Source organism: Fulmarus glacialis, unplaced genomic scaffold (assembly GCF_000690835.1).
Source record: "Fulmarus glacialis isolate BGI_N327 unplaced genomic scaffold, ASM69083v1 scaffold1075, whole genome shotgun sequence".
Classification (NCBI taxonomy): domain Eukaryota; kingdom Metazoa; phylum Chordata; class Aves; order Procellariiformes; family Procellariidae; genus Fulmarus; species Fulmarus glacialis.
Window position 1 is genome coordinate 234 of NW_009212109.1, and position 21,679 is coordinate 21,912.

Genomic DNA, 21,679 nt, shown 5'->3' on the forward strand with positions numbered 1-21,679 from the left:
ATGAACTCTCATGGCTTCAGCCTTACACCCATTTCACTGTGGGGTGTCCCAGCTGCCAGTGCGCAGGGCTTTGCCTTCTCTGCAAAACAAGGGATTTCCTGGCACGCTGGTTCAGTGCCTTTGTGTAAGACGCCGACTGCGTGTGCTAAGAGTGAGCTGCCGTGCAGGAGGAGGTGGAGCAGCACCGCACCGCACACCGACTTCCCCAGTGGAATTAAACTGAGCCAAGGCAAGGTGTTCATCTTGGCAGCAGGGAGCTCCCGGGAGGTCAAACCCGCAGGGCTGGCGAGCTCTGATCTTACCTGCCTATCACTTGGTCAACTGCAGCTGCGCTGCCTTCCCCAGCATTTTGCCGTGCTGTCACTAGCGTACACAGCTGACTGAGCACGATGGACACAGCAGCAGGCTGCTAACAGCAGAATAACTCATCAAACCTGAGATATTCGAGGAGGAAATGACTAGCTGTTGATCTTACTCCTCTTCAGCTGATCCCGTCTCCTGTTTCATTTGGTTTTGTTTGTGGGGGCTTATAAATCCTCTTGTCCATGTCACTGCTAACGTCACGCTGACGTGTGCTGGACAGAAGCACCGCCATCTGTGAGTGTGATGCTCAGGCTCCTCACCCCGCTTCCCACAGGCCCCAAGGTAGAAGCGCTGCTAGCCTGCCCCATCCCTCTCAAAAAGTACGAGGAGCGAAAGAAAAATAAACCTCATGCTTCTCCAGGGCCTCACCTAAACCAAAACCACTGCCAGGCACCACAAGAAAATCTGGTTTCAGGGAAGAACTTCAGTCTGCCTTGTATCTTGGCAACACAGAAGGGATTGTGCAAAAATCCTAACTGGATTGCTTCCATTTTTACACATTTACTTCTAGAGTCTCTCCATTCCACTGAAAGCAATGCTCTAGTCAAGACCAACACGCTTGGGCAAGCGTCCAGGGCCTGCCTGCAGTGTCGACAGCCTCACAGGCTATTTATGCTGGCAACAAGGCCCAGAGCATACCTTTTTCTGAGGATCATCAGGAGTGCCTACAGGAGTGATGCAGATGTCTTCAGATTCAGAGTGATTAAACTCACATGACGAAACACTGGCCGAGTCCGTGCTTTCACCAGAGCTCCCACCTGGAGTAGATTTGGGTTGCTCTTTGATGGGTGTGCTATGGGCGATCACCTCGGAGCCTAGGAACAGTCTAGTATAGAAAAGAAAGCATAACAGCCCGTAAGTGAAAGCAGAGCAGAGCTGGGCTGAGCAAAGCTGTCACTTGGTTCAAAAATCTTACGTATTGTTTTGTTTTCCTATCTTGAGTGGCCTACTGTTTTCATTTCCTCTATGTTGTTTATACGGTTTGTCAAGAGAGTTTGTTACACGCTAACACAATATCTTCTTGACCTAGCGTACCCACCAGCTGCAAGGCCAAAATCAGAGCTAATGCCCAAGTATCACAGACGAGACTGTTCAGTCTGTTAAATTTTCAGACTCACTTGCCAGGAAGCGATTGATCGTAAACCTGATGCGTTTACAAACCAAGGGACGAGGGGCAAGTTAGAGGCATGGCAGCTGGCTCCACCTTACGCCCTCCTGCACGCTGCTGTCACACCCTGGTCCCTCTGACACAAGGCAGCTCAAGACCTACTCAGCTGCCCTAAATGAAACAGTGTGTGAAAGGTAACGCGTGGCCATACACCGGGCAAAGGTCTTCAAAAGGCAAATGCATCCCCGCTGCAAATTCTTTCACTCAATAAAGGTGCCACAGATACCAGTTTCTCTCTAAGAGTTTAAACAGACAGGTACACAATGAGGAGATCACAAGAAAGTGTAAATTATAGGCTCTCCCTCTCCGAGACTCATTTCTAAATGCAGGTCAAGTAAATTTAAAGGAGCGTCAAAGGAAACAAACTTGTATAATATATAAGGTGGAGAAGCAAGGTGAATTAGATGCTATGTCAGCATGCAGTTAATGATTTAAAACAATTTAGAGAGGTGTCACTCACTGTTTCCGGGATGAATTATGCCAGTCTTTTCTACAGTATTAATTTGCAAAATACATTCAGAGTGCAGATGAAACAATTCTTTAAACAAGGACTGCATAGCGCTAACAAACTTGATACGGTAAATTACAATACTACAGCACTGAAACGAGTCAGAAACGAGAGAATAAAGCCTGTGCTCCGCTGCGACAATTCTTACGCACAGCTTAGGCACGCGCCAAGGGAGACACAAATGAGAGGGCATCGAGAGTTCAGGCACTGTCATCTTCAAAGCTCACGTTCTCATAACGTATCACCACCAACTCGGATGGACTAATCGAAAACACTTTCCAAACAGCCGCCCGGATTTTTTTGCTATCGTAACTCAAAACTCTAGATCGGGAACATCTATTCTTCCTTCAGACCCTAACCTGAAGGGTTAGGGCTGACATGAAATGAACGGCTTACTGGGCTGTTCTGAGGAAACTAGGTACAAGAACCAAGCAGGAAAGGAGAGTTAAGAGCTGATAGTGCTGTTAAATTAATCATTTCCCCCCTCATCTAGATCATGCCACTGCTATGTGGGAGTCATTCATACCTCCTCTCGCATCAGGTTCAAATTTCTCACCTTTAAGATATTTTTACTTCGGTCCTTGATCTCTGCTTTCATTCCCTGCAGCTTTCCCTGGATTCCTGCTAGTGTATTGTTTCCTGTGCGTGCTTAGCTGCGTGCCCCTGTTCTCCACCCACCTCCTGTTTGAATCTTTGCGGTACTAGACCAAATTGGACCACGTCCCCATGATTTTTTTCCTTCTCTAACTTGAAGGCAGTTAGGCAGATTGTTTCTATTCTCAAATGCCTTTTTGCTAACCTTGATTTTCATATTAAAATCCTGCAAGGAATTTTTGCATGTGTATGGCAAATTAGACTAATAATAGGCCAGACTTTATCCTCATTTACTCTGTTTTGCTACTGCATTAAGGGAAGTTATTACACAATAGATATTGAACTTACAATCCAGCACTAAAATGGTTCCTTTTTCTGACACCTTAGGAAGGCTTGTTTGTTTCTAATCTCTTTCATCATTAATAATCCTCATAACTACTTATAACAATAGAAAGGGACAGCTTCAGACAGAAGTGTGCATTTTTAGCTGATGGTGTCTCCTTAAAGTAATGCAGTGGTCTGGATCCCCAGCCAGGTTTTTTAGCTAGTGAAATGAGCACTCGCTTGTTTGATTTATTCAGGTTCATATTAACACAGTAAATGCCCCTCGCCCCATCGTACTCACAGGCTGAACCTCTTCACCATGCTTTTCCGAGATTTCGGCGATGTGGTGCTAGTGTCCGCAGCTGCTTCAACCTCACGTGAAAGGCTGTAACTGCAGAACAGAGGCCACTGGGTTAATTTTTACAGACAATGCTATTAGTTATATATCTCAAAGTAGCAATATTCAAGAAATTCGAGAAGCCTTCAGTTATTCCCACTTCACAGAAGGCTGCAACCCCACAAAAAGGAACATAGCTCTGTCTACATTTTACCATGGTGAAGGGGATATTTCACTTCTTTATAATAGTTTTAAAAACTAGTGCTTTTTTGGATTTTTATTTAAAAAAAAAAGTCAAGAAAATACTTAACATGTGAATCTTGGATAAGCTGACATTTTTTTTTACTACGACTCAGTACAATGCACTATGTATCTGTGCGTACACTCTTAGACGGTGCAGCAGAGTGGTATTCAAATACCTAGTGGAGATCTTAAAACGCTGTAAATAAATTGTCTTGGGTTGATCTGGCAGCATGTGCAGTAGCACAGAACTCAGCAGAGCTGCAAAACCCACCCCAGATGCCCGGGAGACATTGAGCTGGTGAGCGCTCAGCGAGCTCTGTGTTGCCTTGGCTACCTGCTGCCCGCATCCACCAGCCGAACGCTCAGTGACTGCATCTTGGCATCCCTTAGGATCGACTTCTGAGCAGTGTCTGGGCGTACAGGCAGCTCAGACACAACAGACTATCGTATTTCAAAGTCAGAAGCCTGATTTCCAATCTCAAAACTAAACCCCGCTAAGTGGTCAACAGGTTTTCTACAGCTGTTTAGCAGAAGGCAGATGTATTTCCACTCTCCTCGAGCAGCAGTATATGCAAGTTCCTGTAAGAGGATAGCTAAAGACTGACATAACCTACCTGCAGGTGGGTGTGGGGTAAGAAAAGCCTGCTTTGCCAGCTGGACTAAGAACCTACCTCTCCTCCTCAGTTAAATCCTGCTGTTTCCAGAACCACTGGATGAATTTTTGGTCCGGTGTCATGCAATAGCTGTTACATGCAGATTGCAAGAGCTTAATTTGGGCAATTACTTCAAATTCCTAAGAAAATAAATAATCAAATAGGAATTCTAATTAGAAAACACGATAAAGCCAAATAGACTCATTCATATACTAAACATACGCAACAACAGATCCAAGACAAACTTAGTTTGTCCTGAAGTTCAGTTTCAGTTGAGTAACTGACTGTATCAAGAACCAGTTTTTCAAACAACGAAGACCGTTTTTTTCCCCCAGCATCCATAATGTGCATTGAAATGTGAACATTTTATCAGACACGCACAAATCAGAAGACAAACACAAGGAACCACAGAGCTTTTCCAAGTACTAACCAAAGTGTAATGCCGGCACAAATCCACTGAACGGCAGCACTGCTGGTTGTTCCGCTAGGAACAAGGGTAGCAAAGGGTCATAAATTCTTCAGATTACCCTACCCACTCACCCCCGCGCTGGCCAGACCAGCTCCGAGAGAAGAATCATGCTCTGTACTTAGGTGGTTCTCAGGCAGCAAGCAAGGGTAATAATTAGGGGTGCCTGCGATGAAAGCAGAGAGTCTGATCCTCCCTGGCTTTGCACTTTGTGCACTCACACTGGCATCAGAGGAACATAAAATGCTACCCTTAATATGTGTGACTAGAAAGCGCTGCTGTTCTGTAATGGCACTTGCGTACACACTTTGCCAAAATAATTCATAAAACCCCCTCGTGTTAGGGCAGGTTATAGAATCGAGATGCAGGAATGGAGCTGGGCACACAGTATGGTTCGGAGGGCAGCTTTGCCACTGGTTTGTATGAAGCTGGACTGATGACCATGGAGAAGCTCGTGTATCTCATTATTAGTATCTTGAGCTGTGCAGTTATACATACAAGGCAAGTCCAAGAAGTGGTTTGTAGAGCTGGGAGCAGTTAAGGGAAGGAAATGGCTCCATCACAGCCAAATCCAAGTCTGCTTTCAGACCCCAGAAGGGAGATTTGGCACGGCTTCATTCAGACAGATGTAACCCTAGTACCTTTACTCCTACATAGCGTTACTTATCTCTGACCAACAAGGATCAGGCTGAAAGGAAAGACTGATAGCATTTATTTCTCAGTCCCGAGAACCTAGTTCGCTCTCTGAAGCCTTTCACCTACAGTTTACTGCAGCAGAAGGAAGATGTTTACAAACTGTATCTTCTGGAAAGCAAAGGTCTTACGCCACCAGGTCTGATTCGCCCCCAACACATAGGACATACACATGTAACGTATTCCCATGAACACCAAATGGAGGGAATGTGCACGCCCCAGATGTAAATTCCATGGAAGTAAGTGGCCTGCAGCTCCTCTTCCCCTATGGCACATACCTAAAAAGTAGGTTCTCTTCCTGTGCCACCCCTTGCAGTTTGGCAGAGGCTCACAGCATTTCAGGGATCTATTCTTTCCTCGAGTACAAATAACTTGCATTAAAATTAGCGGCTATTTTATATGCCTGAGCAAAGACGACAGGCCTCACCAGGAGAATGCTCTAGAAGAAAGGCATCAGTAAACTAAAGATTACAGAATATTCAACTTACCCTTCGCCTCTTCTCAAAATTTATCAGGCCACCCTGTTGGAAGGAAAGAGAAGGGATCAGAGTAGAAGAGCACATGCTCAACTGAATTTAATCACAAACAGGATGAAGTAGCAAGGCTAATGTAAAGCACAGACCTGCCCTGAGCAAGGACCTTCTAAAAATACCTGTTTCCAGATCTAGTAAAAACCACAGCACTCATATATCCGAGTCTCCAAAGAATATCTGTCCTTATGGCCTAAATGGCAATCTGCCCAAGAAGAAAAGTCCAGTACAAGAATGCTCATAAAAGCTGTATCGAGATCAGGCCTGAAGAACGCTAGCGGGATTTTGCACGCAAGAAACAAACTCGGCTTTTGCCTGTGCTGAGAGTTTAGCAGTGTTCCCAGTGAGTTTCAGAAACACCAACTGAACACAAAGCATGGACAGAAGGGAAACTGCCAAAAAGAAAATGGAGAGATAGCAACCTTACACAGGCCTGCTTTAGCGCAGTGTTGCAAAACAACCAACCACCAAACAAACCAGCAACCAGTACCAGCCCAAGAAGAAGTGTATTTGCCCATTCTTATCATAAATACCAACACCAGTACAATGAAGGCTGAGCGCCTGCAGCATGGCTCCTCAAGTGTCTCCATTAATGGGGCCAATTTTCAAAGGTGTTTGAAAACCTTTGAAACAAACACCTTTGAAAATTGGCCCCATCCTCAGTCTCTGTTAAATGACCAGACTCTCTTGCAAGCCTTTTCCCCTTCCTATGCTAGATTGGTTGACCCCGGCTTGTTCAGCTACAGAGAAATGAAAAAACAAGTCTTTAATCACTTTAGGGCTCAGATGCATCTGAGTCAATACTGAAGCACTTCAGTGATCAGTCTGAAGAGCTGAATTTGTGATTCTGTGTATTTTACCAATTATTCACAGAAGTCTTTACACCTAAAATGTTGTTTTCAGAAAAATAAAAGAGAGTAATGGAAAGCCTACTTCCTTCACATTTTCTAACTATATGAAGACAAGGCAAAATACAACGCTAAGCTTGTCGCTTGAGATAACTGCCCTCAAATTCACACAAGATTCTTGTTGCTAATAAAACTGCATATTGTTTCCTCTTTTTTTGAAAACAGATTCCTCCATTTTTAAGAACTGCACAAGAACCCAGTAGAAGATACAGGAACAGACACACTCAGTGCCGGGAAGGCAGGGAGGATATTTAGGATTCAAAAAATTGCCCCAAATTACCTCGATAGAGTCCTGGAGGGCTGTGTCAAGCATGATGAGGTCAGTGAGGAAGGTACCAAGATAAGGTACCGTGCCTTGCATTACTCCCTGCAAATGATCAGAGCAATGTTGCATTAATTGACTGAGAAATGGTAATAATTGGAATGCTAAAATAGTCCTGTATAAGAAAATGAAATCAAAGTAGTCTGCTTAGCCAAACAGTGGTCTTATAAATTATGTTTTCTTTCATTACATCATCCTCACTATCTAATCTAGAATTTAAAACCAATTCTAGTGAGAGCTCTCACACATATTGCCAAGTGGTTTTATATTACAATATTGCCACCGTACACTGATTTCTAACAGTGGGTCACCAGGAAACCCTGCTGTGGAAGAAGCATTGAGCACCAGGGGCAGGGTCCCTTGGTTACCTGCTGCAAGAGAAAGAGCTGGGGAATGGTCCTGGCTAGCCTGTGTAAGCGGTTTCTCTCTCTGCTTCATTCCAGTGGATTTTTATTTAATGATGTTGTTATACCATGTGACAGTCAAGTCAAATCGAGTCACAGTTTTTTCGTCCAAGAAATGAACATCTTCCTCAGCCATTCACTGCATTTTAATAGTAATTATTCACATTTTAAACTTTCTAGACTGCTAGCAGTTGTAGAGTTCAGGCTGTTTCTACACTTGTGAAGGAAATGCTTGTTTCTACCACCCAAAAGGATCCATATTTTTTCCAGTCAAACTAAAAGACAAACAAAAAATCATATTCAGCACTTTTGCCTCCCTATCCCAGATTTCTCTCCCCCTGTCCTTTTAAATCTTTGCCAACTTTGAGACAAAAGCCATTTTCACCAGCAGACTTGAAACCAGACACATTTTACAAAGCAATCTCTGTAGAAGTCTGTGCAATTTTCAAGCTGGTATGTCAGAAGCTTTGTGAGCTTGTTTAAAAGTAAATGCGATTTCTGCTCTGGCCAGAGATAATTTTCTTTATCACAAGAATTCCAGTATTTACGTGTTTTACTACGTGAAAATTGTGAGGCTTTCCTCATATGTCTCTCTAAAGGGTGACAAAAGTAGTTAATGGAATTCTTTCTTGTAGGACAGAAACAAGACAGTTGAAAATTATGAACACATGCTTATATTCATCAGTCATTTATTACCCTTTTATATGACAGGTTTAGTAAATTTCTGGAAGACTTGAAACTAAGGCCAAAGCCTGGTTGGGATGTGAAGCAAATGCAAGTGGGGACGGGAGCTGAGCCTATACACCCAGTTTCCCCCTTGCAAGGGACAGGAGAAGACTGGCGCCAGGGGACATAACGTGGCTCCTGCGTATGTCCACCGAATCTTGAAATCTTTGAGCGTTCTCATTATCAGATCACTGAACGCACTGGCTGTGCTGATACTTTGCATATCCATTTCCTCCAGCATTTCAGTACACAGATGGGTGTTACTGGAGTAAAATGACAGCTGAATTGCACTAAAAACCATAGTTGTTATAGCTTGGCAGCTCAGCGTAGGCCATACAGCTTGAGCTGGGTGCTGCACAAATCCCACTCTGTAATTGTTTATATATACAGATGTATGCATGTGGGTTGTCTATACATATATGTGCACACTATATATATACACACACACACATTTTATTACCTGCTTACTATGATGCACAGCATAAGAGAAATACAGCTTTGGGCATATATTTGCAGGGACAAACATTCTGACTGTCTATTCAGTCTAAACCTTTCGGTTCATTTGCTTTGTATCAGCTAATCAATAGCATTGATGTCATTTGTTTTGCTTGACAGAGGGCACATTCAAGAGCATTACCTACTGCACACTCGCTTTGTCAAATACCTTTCTAGATTTTGCTTCTTATATAATTCACCAATTACGGTTAACCATGTTACCAGTTCAAAAAGGGTAGGAAAAGGACCCCAGACACACCATATCTTTTTGAAGTTGCAGTCGCCTCTGTGTCCTTTTCTGATTTTCTTTCACACTGCTGTCCAGATTTGCAAATTTGGATGTTCCTTCCTGTAAGGGAATTAAAAGATGATTAATGGAGGAGCTAAGTGGTAAGCTGGCAACTACGTTTGTGTAAAATAATTACAAATACATTTAACCAGGCAAGCTAGGCCGGCAAAAATATTTGCCGTGCAGGTACATGCACAGCATGTATACGTACACGTGCTCATTTTCTGGGACTCGTACACTGATTGGGAATTTTGGACAAAATCCCACAAGATGACCATACGGGAATTTTTTCTGCAAAATAGCTCTACTCCGGCCAAAGCTAAGTGCTACTGAAAATCTCCTGAGAGTTTAAATCAGAGAAGCTTAGATATACTTCAGGTGCCCAGATGCTTCTCTGAACTCTATACGGACACTCTTGACCTTAGAATTTCTGTTTAATTTCCTAATCAGGACTGCTACAAGTAAACATCTCTATCTTATGTAATGCTTTGTTGTTTTTCTTACGCCGCAATATAGAGATCCAGCAACTACCCTCTGTGGCTTATTGACTAATCCAAAACCATGCAGGAAATGGAAGTAATAGGTTTAATCTCCACAATTCAAGCTTTCCTATGAATGGATGAGGTATTTCACAATAGATCTGTAGCCTTCATTTCCCTGGATCCATACGGGATGCTGGGAGTTACTGTTATTTTTTCCAGTGACCGGATAGATGGGTCATGAATCATTATCAATGTCTTTTTAAGAGGCACAAAACAACAGCCTGCACTTGTAAAGATCCTCTCATTACAACGTTTACTTCTCTCAGTCACAGTTAATGGACAGATCACTCAAACTCTGTATTTCCTTCCTCTGAAAAACAGGAGCAAATGAAAAAGGAGTGTTGTCTCAATGTCTTCAAGATACTGAAAGCTAAACTCGATATTCTCTAACAGCAGCCGGCGGGCAGGCACAGAAGCCAAAACTGCAGCTCACAGTGGTTTGGGGAGGAGAGAACACAGTGCTCCCTCTCTGCGCTGGCCAACCTGTTTCATATGGCATTTTGTCCACTCTACACTTAAATTTGCAGAATGGATAGGCAAGGTCAAACACAGCTTCCCTAGAGAGACTATAGTATAAAGAAAACAAAGACTTTAAGGATTCAGTGGACATTAATCCTCCAATCATTACAAAATGGTCCAAGACGAGAAGTAGAAGAGAGGTTCTAGCTATTCTGTGGAATTTTTCTCCTCTCACTGCTTTCAAAACGTTTTGCAAATCTACTTACAGCAGCTGGAGAGAGTGATTTGTTGGGAGCCAGAAGGTCTGGGCTCGGACTGAGTTGTTGTTTTGTCTTTTTAATATTAAGTTAAATAAGCTATTCTGAACACACCTTTTCCCTCTATGTTTATTATTGTCTCACCTGCTTTAAAATCTAACTACAGATGTTGATAAACGGGTGATAAACAAAACAGACAGGTTTGAATGTGCTCCCCCATCATTCCTGAGCAAAACACAGTGTTTTGGATACCAAGGCAAGGGGGTAAGGTACAAATGCCAGATAGACTGGATGAACTGCCAAAACCTAAACTGGTTAGCCAGTTTATAGAAACTTTTTAATGAAAAAACTGCCACAAACATTCCTTAGTTTCTACAGTATATAACCTTTCCCTCTATTCTTCCTCACTCCTTTCAAGCTCCTAAGCTTGTTGGGGTTCACCCAGAAGAGCGCACAAGTCAAACTGCTTCAGACAGAGCCTGCTTTGTTGTCCATCTGGCCACACACAGAGCAGGAAGCCCGCTCCTTTGAAATTCCCAGCCCTGTTTTCTACTTCCAAGAAAGGTATGGGATAGTCGGATAAATATCTTGGTTTAATTCCTCAGCTGAAGCTAATTGGCATTGGTCCAGCGAAGTCAAAAGCACTACAGTGGTGCAACCCAGTTGAGAATCTCATTTGAAGCTGCTCTGCACTCACCAGTGCCAACCCGAGCCTTTCCATGTCTGCTCAGAGGGTGCACACGCTAGCAGTTTCTCTCTCTATACAGAGCAGTATAAAGTCAAAGGGTTAATTTGTAACTCATCTCAGTAAAATTACACTGTGCAGCACCTCTTCGCTCTGGTTGTGGCTCCAGCGCTATCACAGGTACGGTACGGCGCACGCAGCTATTCTTGAGCTAGACATCACCGTGCCCAAGGGAGCGTTACCAGTTACCTAACTACAGCAGCGTGACATTCAACTTGAGGGGCTCCAAGGGGTCCTGACCTGCTATCTCGTGAACAAGTCCACACAGAATTTGTGCCGTTGCAGCCTGCTGTTTGTGGGTATCCAAGCTCAATAGGCTAATGCTAATGTAGGTTCTTTCAGGAACAATGAAATCACCGCTCAGCCCAGCAGAAAAGCACAGGTTTTACAGACCTGCCTTCCCTGAAGCACCGCATACAGTAGTTCAGGGAGACATGAGCTTTGGCAGCCAGTTAGAAAAAGGGCTAACCTCAGCTTTGATTGAGATCACAAGCCTTGCAACTCAAGATAATTCTCACCTTCATTAGCAGCTCCCTACTTGTCACATAATTGTCATGGTCTGAGAAGATATCAGACAGCTCTTCGAACATCAGCATTATGTCCCTGTAGAGGAAAAGATGAAATCATTTAGGTTATTAGTAAGCACTCTGAATCAGATCAGATTACTTTTTTTCTCATGGATCGAAAAGATGAAATCATTTAGGTTATTAGTAAGCACTCTGAATGAGATCAGATTACTTTTTTTCTCATGGATCGTTAACAGTTGGGCATATAAAAGGTAACACCACCAAAATGCATCCAATGAGGTGCTGCACATCTACCGGGAACCTTCCTGGGATCTTCTGCTGCTCCCAGTAAAGTCAGGCCTTATTTGACAGCATCACAAAGAAATGCCATAGGTACGCAGACCCTGAGCAGGGTTTTCAATCACACTGCAGGGTGTGAGATTGTTGTAAGAAAGTGGGTAAATGGATACAAAGGAACAGAAAAATAGCTGTGAGAGGTATCCTGAGTACTTCATTTTTGCCCTGTTCCGTGCACTCTGGAAAGCTAGAAGCGTTTAAGTGTACGAGTCCCTTTCTATTACCCAACACTATAAACACAAGATGGCAATATTTTGATCAGGAACAGGAACACGGGACAGCGGAAGGAAAGACCCACCTCTCTCTACGGGAAGTGCAGAAGTATACTGCATGGCAGAGTGACATTTTTCTTTGTTTATCAAAGGCAAAGGCAAGAAATCTATTCTTCCCAAACTGAATGAGCAGAATACCATCTTTCCTACACAGAGATTTCTGGTGTCTGCTTGGCATGCAGTAAATATGCCAGTTGCACAAAAAGGTATTCCCCTGTGAGAAATATCGTCTTCAATACAGATTTGGATTTTGTAGTTTGGGGATACATTTTAAGGAAATGTCAGGACCAGGAGAGGATTAGTGAGGGTTTGTAGTAACCTGGACCTCCTCCAACTTCACGGGAGAGAAGACAACAGGCAAGTATCACGGTGCCCTTTTGCTGACCTTCCGAGAGTGGTGTGCATGAGCTGGGTGAGTAGCTAGTCCCATAGTTTTTCAAAATACATTGTGGAATATCCAATGTGCTATAAAGGACAGAAGAGACCCAGTATCCCTGAGGGCAGGTTGTCCTCTCAATATGAAAGAGGAGCTCACAGCAGTCAGACCCAAAAAAAGGGGTCTGAGCCTCACAGGAATGAGAGGTTCTTCTAAGAGAACAGATGTCCATGAAGGAGCAGAATAGGAAGACTGAGAAAAACAAGATGAAAAGGAAGAGCACTGAGCTTTTTGCCTTTGTTTGGGGCTAGCCACAGGAGCGGAGCGGGAGGCTTACTTTGGAACACACACCCAGGTCTTCTTTAGCCGATAGATGGAGTTGGACTGCAGTGCTGAAATGATGGCCCTCAAGGAGGAAAAATTCTTCAGGATCCTACATTCCTATGAAAGGAGCGGTTAGAAATACAGGAGCATTAAATGTCAGCATTACGAATATGTTAGTGCTCTTCTGTTTGACCGGTATCATGCTTGCTACACATTCTCACTGCTAAGCAGGCAGCTGTACAAATACCGAGCATCAAAAGTATCACTCCCCCCTCCAGCCACCAAACACTTTATGGGCTTTGGCACTCATATCTTGTTTTCCTCACTTTCATGTATTTGTGGTGATGTTGCAGTGTTACAGCTTCCAGTTCTCCTAGTAAAAATAAAAGTGGAACCGAGTCCATCAAGCCAGGCTAAAAAGCACAAATGTTACTCTTCTTAAAAAGCTCTTTATAGTTACCAATCCCTTTTACCCTTTAGGGGAAAAAGCAGGCTTTGCGTCTTTGTATGTGGTATTTAAAATGTAAACCCTCAATCATCTAAGTGTCAATTAAAAATAAAGACATGCAAAGGAATAACCTGTTATTCAAGTATGTGCACACTGTTAAACAGAAAAACCTTCCCAGCTTTTCCAGAGTTGGGATCAAATCCTAACAGAGAGACTGGTTCATAGACATTTCTTATGCAGCTTCTCTGTGGCAAAAGCTTTGATGCAAAAAGAACACTGAAAAACTTAATTCGCAAAAAAATAGCATAGATTACTGGTAAAGCAGATGGAAGCAAGGAAGGGAGGGGGAAAGTGTGGCCTGTGACACCTCAAGGAACTCCTGTAAATCCGTTGGTGGCTCATGAACCACAGCACGGGCACCACAGACTTAAGAAACTCTTGCAAATACAAGCTCTCACAAACGGTTGTCTGTACATGCAAATTAAGCAGACAAAACACATGCCAATTTAATTGTTGCATGTAGATGAGAAGATATTCAAACTACAATTCTGCTTCTGCAAATTTTTATGAGGCTGATTATTACACTAATAATGCTGATTATGTAAAGAATCCTTACAGTGAAAATAGACATAATTTATTTCCTTTGTAGGACTAAACAAATGTAAAGCAACCTTAGCATAAACAAAAGTCAGACCTTAATATATCAGCAACTCTGTTCATGAGTTGCATTAAAATTGACTGAACAACTAAGCCAAGTACATTTACTCCCATTTATTTACCTAAAAAAACCCTTTGTGCAACTTAGGAGGCTACATTTAACAAAGTGTGGCTTAAGAAGGCTGACTGGGCAGACAGCACTTGAAGCAGGTTGGCAGTTAGGCTAGATAAAGACCAAGTTCAAGATCCTGTGGTAGGACACACAAGACCTGAAAGCTATTCTTGCATGGTTTGGGGCCAAAGAAGCCATCTAACAGCTCTTCTTCAGGGACTGACACGTTTGAGGAGATCCTTCTTTCTTTATGTTCAACTTGAAATTCAGGCTGGGGAGAACATAGATTTAGAGGCACGCATTCTTAGCATTTCTTTTTTTTTCAAATACAACAGGAGTTTGGACTGGAAGATCCAATTTGGAACCGTCTTGACTTAGTTGCACGTTGCATAATTTAAAGCATATTAGGAACTCAATATTGGATTTTGTGTTCTCAATGATTTAACTGACTGCAGACTAAACTTTAGCAAGCTTTCATTTGTATATAAGAAGACTTTTTAAGACTGCTTTGAATAACTTTGTTTCATGCTGTGTCCTTCACACGGGGAAAACCAGAAAGAATCCTGTGCAGAAGCAACTTTGATTTAAAAAAATTAAGCATAACAGGATATTAATGATTTCATTTTTACTTTTTATTTTTAAAGAAAATATTCTGTGAGTGAAATTGGCTGCTCCTGCTCAGGAACCTTAGATCTAGGTGGAGCAGAGAGGGCTGGCAGTTAGAAAAAGAATTCAGTTTATCTTGCAAACCAAGAAATGGGATCCAAAAGTCACCAACAGATAACAAACGTGGAACTCCATGCTGCTAAGTTACAGAGTTAGCTGTCAGTGAATAACTGCACTTTAATGAGTGGATTATTTTCTAATTCAGGCATCTAACTATTCAAAACACTCATTTGCATGCACAAAGCAAGCAACTTTCTTCAGAAGTGGGCAGCTAAGTATATATGCAACTAGCTGTTCTACATGTACAATTATTTTGTAGAGCGTGCACATGCATTTTTCATGTGCTTAGCTAAGACTGGAGTATTTAATTACTGGAGTATGAATTAAATAAAGGGAGAAGCACTGAATCAACAGAGGTGGAGAACAAAGTTCTCCATCCACAGAACGAGTATGATGAGCGTGGGGCCTGTCCTGGCTTCCCCAGGTCTCCCTGCTGCCCCGTGATGAGCATGAACCTGCTTCGTACTCGCTCGCCCAGACTGCAGACCAGTCCGCCCCGTAAGGGCCCCTTTCGCTGGTACCCTCTGCAACTTAAAGATCTGCACACAGAAAATAGGCATCAGACTTCCCAATCCATTCACACGGGCTATAAAGCAGCCATCGGATGATAACAAAAACGAGTCAACGTTAAGTGCCAAAAGAGAGGTGAAAGACTACTTCCCCATACCAGTTTCCTGAACCATGCAGTTGCCAGAGCTTAGGTGCCAGGACTAACAATACTGCCTCTGGAAGCACAGAAGTGCATTGTCAAGGCTGGAAAGCCTCTGTTTGGCTTGAGCTTTTTATGACTGCTTATTTTGTATAGCTCAGAAAGAATCCATGCGATTCTTAAAACAAAAGTCAACGCACGTCCATATGAAAGTGCTTGAATGTTCTCTTCAAAAGAGATCTAGTGCCAGTGCTCTGAGGGGGGTTAAAAAGGTTGCAGTAAAATATTAAAGATAAAATCTAAGAAATTAGCAAACTAGAGTTATGTAAAGAAGGCATGCTAAACCCTTTCATGCAAAGATTAAGAAACACCTAATCTGCTACAAGAGAAAGGAATTGAAGCAAAGAGTAAAAATGTGTTAAAGAAACATGCGAGATAATGATAAAGTAGAAAGGTAAGAAGATGAGGAGACTGGTACCATATTGTACCAGTTATTTGTAATAAATGTAATTCTACTTATTACGATTGTAATTCTACTTATTTTTTCTGGTCACTGCTTGCACCTCTCACCCCCTCCAAACCAGCCGTTTTGTGTACCTAACATAATCTGTGAATAACTCAGTAGGCAAATGACTTCTCAGCCTCAAGAATTTTTCAAAACAAAAGAGTACAAACAATAATTTTTTTTTTCCATGTTAAAGAGGCTACTACTTCCTAGAAGTAAGTTAGCTTCGTCTGCACTTACTTAAAACCTTGTATTTACTTTACTTTCATATATGCACATACCTATGTATAAATGTATGAAAACAAACAGTTGTGCTGTCTTCCACTATATCTGATTTCAACTCCCGTGGTGTTCATAGACGCCGGAGAGGGAGCATGAATTTCATTGACTGAACATGAATGGCCAAAGGCAGGTAAGCGCAAAGCTTATTCCGACTGTGCCCGCTGCCCGCACCACTGTCAGTTCTACTCCATTCTTGTTAAACTTTCCTCTGAAAACAAGTCTAACCTTTGGATGATGTCAACTATCACTTCACTTCTTTCACTGATATGAGCAGTATTTTCTTTCTAGTGAAGTCAACTGGCTGAATTTATACCTATCTTACCACAAATGTTACATTATCAAGTATATAGCACTCCCCATCTGCAAGACACAGTATCTGCCTCACCCATTGATTAGCATTCCCAACCCTGTGAAGAGACAAGCATCAACCCCATTTCCACAGTGGGTAAGTAACTAAGGGGAGGAAGGGCAATAGTTCATCTGCTATTACAAAGAAAGTCAGTCAAAAATAGAAAGAATTAGAGCTAAGATGTTCACTGGCCTGGGACCAATGCACACAACCCCTTTCTCCCCTCCTAACTCCCTCACTCCAAGGCACCCGCACAAGAAACTTTAAACAGTCTAGAATAAATGCTTTACATGTGCAATATGAATCCACTTCTCAATGATCTTGGCTCTTTGCTGTGTTTTGAGTTCTTTGCTCTTCAGGATAGTGCTGACAACACATTTGGTAACTGCATTAAACTGAGAGATGGTGGCTCTGATGGTAGGTGCCAGGTGCTTGTTTTCTTTCTTATCCCTTCGAGACCAGATGCATCCCAAACAGTGGTAGGGCACAACTTTCTTGAAGAGTGTCTAGAGAGAAATAGAGGTGTGTTAAGTCAGCAGGATTCTCCTAGATCTCTATTGTCCACAAAAAGAAATGCATGTTTACAGTACAAATTCGATCTAAATCTGACATGGTATTAAAAGGTAAATATTTGTTTTCTTCTGGTTTAAAATATACACTTTGGCATACTCTTTATAGGCTTGATGCCCTAAAAGAATTGTCAGCTAAATAGTCCTGGGAAAATAAGAGACATTTTTATATCAGCTGCATAACCAAGGAGAAAATTTTTTATACAATGATATTTTGAAGGAGATTGATACAGACAAACCGAATCAGAGCACTAGATTTAAGAGTACCTATACATCTTTAGGCCAGGTAGCAATATAGTCAAAATGTGCTATTTCTTAAGTGTCGAATAATAAACTTTGCAAAAAAGACTACACAATATACATTCACACTTTAAAAAAAACCCCAAACCTTCAGAATGACTGCAGGAAAAAGCCCAATGAACGAAGCAAATTGGATAACCAAGCAGAGCAGTGTTCTGTGTCCCAACAACAGACCTGTTCTGGAACACTATACTTATATTGACATAACTTTAAAAAAAATTTTAGAAGCCCTGCACTATTTCCCCTAGCGTTTCAAGTAGTACGTATAGTCTACATACTGCATCCATGTATGTCAACTGTTCTGCCACAAGGTCGTCTTGGAAAAAAGATAAGTCTTCTGGACTGCTGATCTCCATTTCCTCTTCATCGTACAGGTTACAGAGGGAAGTGCTATGGAACCCATCTGTCCAGGATGGAAAACACGACTTCGTAAATTTATACAGCAAACAGTGAATCAAAGCAGATGTTTGTTTGTTTTAAAACATCACTGTATATATTATGGCAGAATGCCCAAAGGGTCCTGCCTGATGTAATGGCCCCACTGTGCTGCATATTTTAGTGAGAAAGATGATGACCAGAAGATTAAATTAGCAAAGAAAAGGTGGAAGAAAAAGAAATAGAGTTAGAGAGAAGTGAGCTGTTCAGGGTCTCTTAGCTGAGAAGTAACTTCACCCATTCGCTAACCATTCTTCTCAAAGAAAAAACACCACCATCCCCCCAACAAAATTGCAGAATTTTGTTACTCTACTTTTCAGTATTTATGCATTTTATAATCTGGGGGGGAAAAAAAAAAATCAAACTGCAGAGGGACGAGACTGCAGTTATATCCCCAAAATATTGCATTAGGAATGCTCTTATATCCAGTTTTCATCTCGTATGTGTGGAAATAAAAGGAAATATCAGATTTATTGGCACCATTTGTGGCTACATGGACTATATTGAAGAGAGTTTATTCCCGCATCCCTCACCTTCCCTATCTGGGAAGGGAATACAGTAAGCACCTACAGCATTCAGCTCAAAGCTGCTTCTAAATTTGCACTGGGCAGCAGTGAAGAGGTGAGAGAGAAGAGCTGTCCTCATCTAGGGACCCGATCCAGTGCAGAAGGGAAGGGATTTTACAGATATTCCCATGTCATCTTTTGGCTCCCACAGGTTGGAAACAAAGCCACATTAAAACACAAAGAAATATGCCCTTGTTTCCCGTGGTAGAGGAGGAAGTCAAACAGAAAATCCCTGAAAATAAATCCTCTTCCTAATCCCTTTTACTGTAAGGCGACAGTAACTCCATAAGAAGGGAGGAAAAAAAAATGGACTTGCTGAAGACTAACAAGGAAAGTACTGAGTATACTACAAGAGAGATTTCATTAACAAAAACAAGCAGCGCATTTCAGAGTATGTTGTGCAATACTTCATACCCAATTAAAGCAGAACAGACATTAAAGGAACAAAAGCAGATAAAGTGATACTTCATCATTGTTTTTCGAAATACTTCATTTTTCCTTTCTTCATTAATTAGCGAAACATAATCATCAATGTAAATTGCTACAGTTTTGATGTAACAAATTACAACTACAGGCTGTATCCAGATTTCCATCTGTACATTCCAATTGCACAATTTATTGACAGAGCGAAATGCAATAAATGGAGACCTCTGTTCCAGCGTTATTTTTCTGTGGCTGTTTTGTAACAATACGCATAATTAAATGGACTTCTACTGAACTGTTACAAGAGTCACACTTTTTTCTCTCTCTTTTTGGCTACGTAACTCCTCATTTTCCTTTCAGCTCTTGAAATTCAACTGAAAATCCTCATCACTGAGTTGCAATCCTACTCAAAACCTCACAGCACCCTTAAAATCAGGTCCTGGAGTGCAACGCGAGATTTTCCTTTTCTTTTTTCATGTCTCTTTTTCTCCTTTCTCTCTCACCTTCAAAAATGTGTAACCAGTCTTTACCCTCCAAGGAGCTGGAATCCTCTTGTACTCAAGTATCTCATCATCTTCAAATCGCTCTGCTCCATTTAGCCCTCTCAAAGCCCAGCTGCTCTCTTGACTTCACTGAGAGCAACCACGCGCCCCTTCTGAATTTGCAGTCTCTGACTCACCTTGCTTTGTATTGCTCAAGCTGCAAGAATTGAGGCCAGGAACAGCTTTTATCTATGTATCTGGTACTGCAATCTAATCTACTGGCATGGCTGATGGCAGCACTGAACAGAAGTCTGATTACACAAATCAAACTGTAGGATTAAGATCCAAATTTGTAAATTCATAGCACAATATGAATGCTCTAGAAAAATAATTATCAGCAAGTCTTGATTGCAGACAACACATTAAGAGTTTTGAAAAAAATCTCTGAAATGAACAAAGATGGAGCTCTGATAAAGTAAGTGATATTTCTAAAACTCTTATCTGCAGACTGAGCAGGTTAACTGCATTCTCCTCCTCTTATTTTATTCTAATTAACAACCTCTATTCTGCCACAATTTGGAAAATGTTATCATTCAGATTGACCCATCTATAACTCAGAAAGGAACCTTTTCAACTTGAGGAAACAAATGCAGAAGCAGGGCTTCTGGGAACTTCTGCTCACTTTGAACAACAGATGAACCCAAATATAGCTTTCATGAGCTTTCTTTGTTTGACCTGTGGGAACCAAACCCAGGAATGGACATCAATAGGCACATATTAGCAATCCTGTTCACTTACCTGTGTTCAATAAGGAAAACTCCTGGGCCCTGTGCGGTACTCCTTTTTATGTATGTGTTAATGACCGAGTTAATTTGGCATTTCACACTATTATGCATTGACATGGTATTTCTGGAACATCCGGCAGACATAATTTTTATGGGATGAAATGGTTTCTTTCTGTCATTTCCTTTATCCTTTATTACATTAATTATTCCCTCTTACCCCTCCACCAAAGCTGGAAGTTGATTCTAGTTCTCATTCACACACTACGTGAGCTCCTATGACTTTTCAGCTTATGCCACAGGAAGCTTTCTGACCAGGATAAGGGTATGTGTCAGGCTTGACGCTGCACACAGCATATTTGTGTTACTACAGTTCACTATTGTTTCAGTAGATTGTGACCCCCAATAACGTAAGTTTTTCCTCTGTCCTTGGATACCAGCAGCCGGCCACTCAAATAGGAAAAAACAGCCACAGACACTTCCTTTGACATGATGGTAACTAGGAAGAAAAGCTTCATGACAACAAGGCTTGTGACTCAAGCTGTATTTTGTCGCAGCTCTGTATTTTGCTTTTTGTTGGTTTGGGCTTTTCTTGGGGGGGGTGGGATTGAAATGAGAAGACCAGCTAAAAAGCAGCTGTGTGTTTTAACTCAATGACATGGGAAGTGCACTGACAATTAACCACTTAGCTGCTGCAGCTATCTCAAAGCTTTGGCTAAATATTAAAGTAGTCCTGGATTTCCCAATCCATCCCAGAAAGAAAGAATGAACAGGCATAGGCACCTACACTGTACGACTATTTCATCCCGCACAGAACCTGCAGCCTCATACAGAGATTCTTTTAAAAAAAAGAAACAAGAAAAAAGTCACTGGTGAGCCTCACAATATTGTCAATTAGCATGAGAGTTGATGCAATGTACTCCACATAAATCCCTGTGGTACCACATGGTCTGGAGAACAGGAAGACAGAAGGGAAAGGTAACTTACCGTCGTTTTCCACTTCTTGGTGCTGGAACTGCTCCAAGAGGTTCTGCGCCCTCCTCTCCGGGTCAGAGCCAGGTATATTCCTCTTCAGGTAATCCAGCAACTTCAGCAAACACAGGTAGTCGGGCGGCTCTCTGAAATCCTCAGAGCACTGATCGAGCCAGGCTCGTAAGATTGATGCTATTGCACTAAGAGCAAATACACAGAGAACACACTGGTTGTATACAGCATGTATTGATGCAATTGTATGTATCTGTATCTAATATAACAATAAAAACACTGAGACATTCATACCCCATGTGAAGGTGGTATGAAGACTTTTCGAGCAAGGAATTTAATTTGTTCTTTTTATGCATGGAAACTTATTAAGATATCACTCAGATTTTGCCAGGGACATCAGTGAAGTTATAGCCCCAAAATGCAAACTAATAAAGAATCAAATCCATTTAAGCTATATTGAGACCCTTCTATTAAATTCAGGATATCAAATAATGATAGATAAAGCAATTAAGATAATAGAATAGAACAGACTATTGCAGTTGGAAGGGA

The 21,679-nt window shown here is 41.8% G+C and overlaps 1 protein-coding gene across 1 annotated transcript; it reads right to left on the reverse strand.

The window, feature by feature from the left end:
* Positions 1-302: 302 nt before the first annotated feature.
* Positions 303-21,318, reverse strand: RGL1 (ral guanine nucleotide dissociation stimulator-like 1; the record flags this gene model as incomplete). The annotated part of the gene is made up of 12 exons (XM_009577741.1): positions 303-406; positions 1,003-1,189; positions 3,259-3,348; positions 4,209-4,330; positions 5,838-5,870; positions 7,068-7,154; positions 8,994-9,083; positions 11,545-11,629; positions 12,875-12,978; positions 16,880-17,095; positions 17,737-17,861; positions 21,134-21,318. Coding segments are annotated over 12 exons (1,428 nt in total), but the record flags the coding sequence as incomplete, so codon positions are not given.
* Between the last annotated feature and the right edge of the window lie 361 nt (positions 21,319-21,679).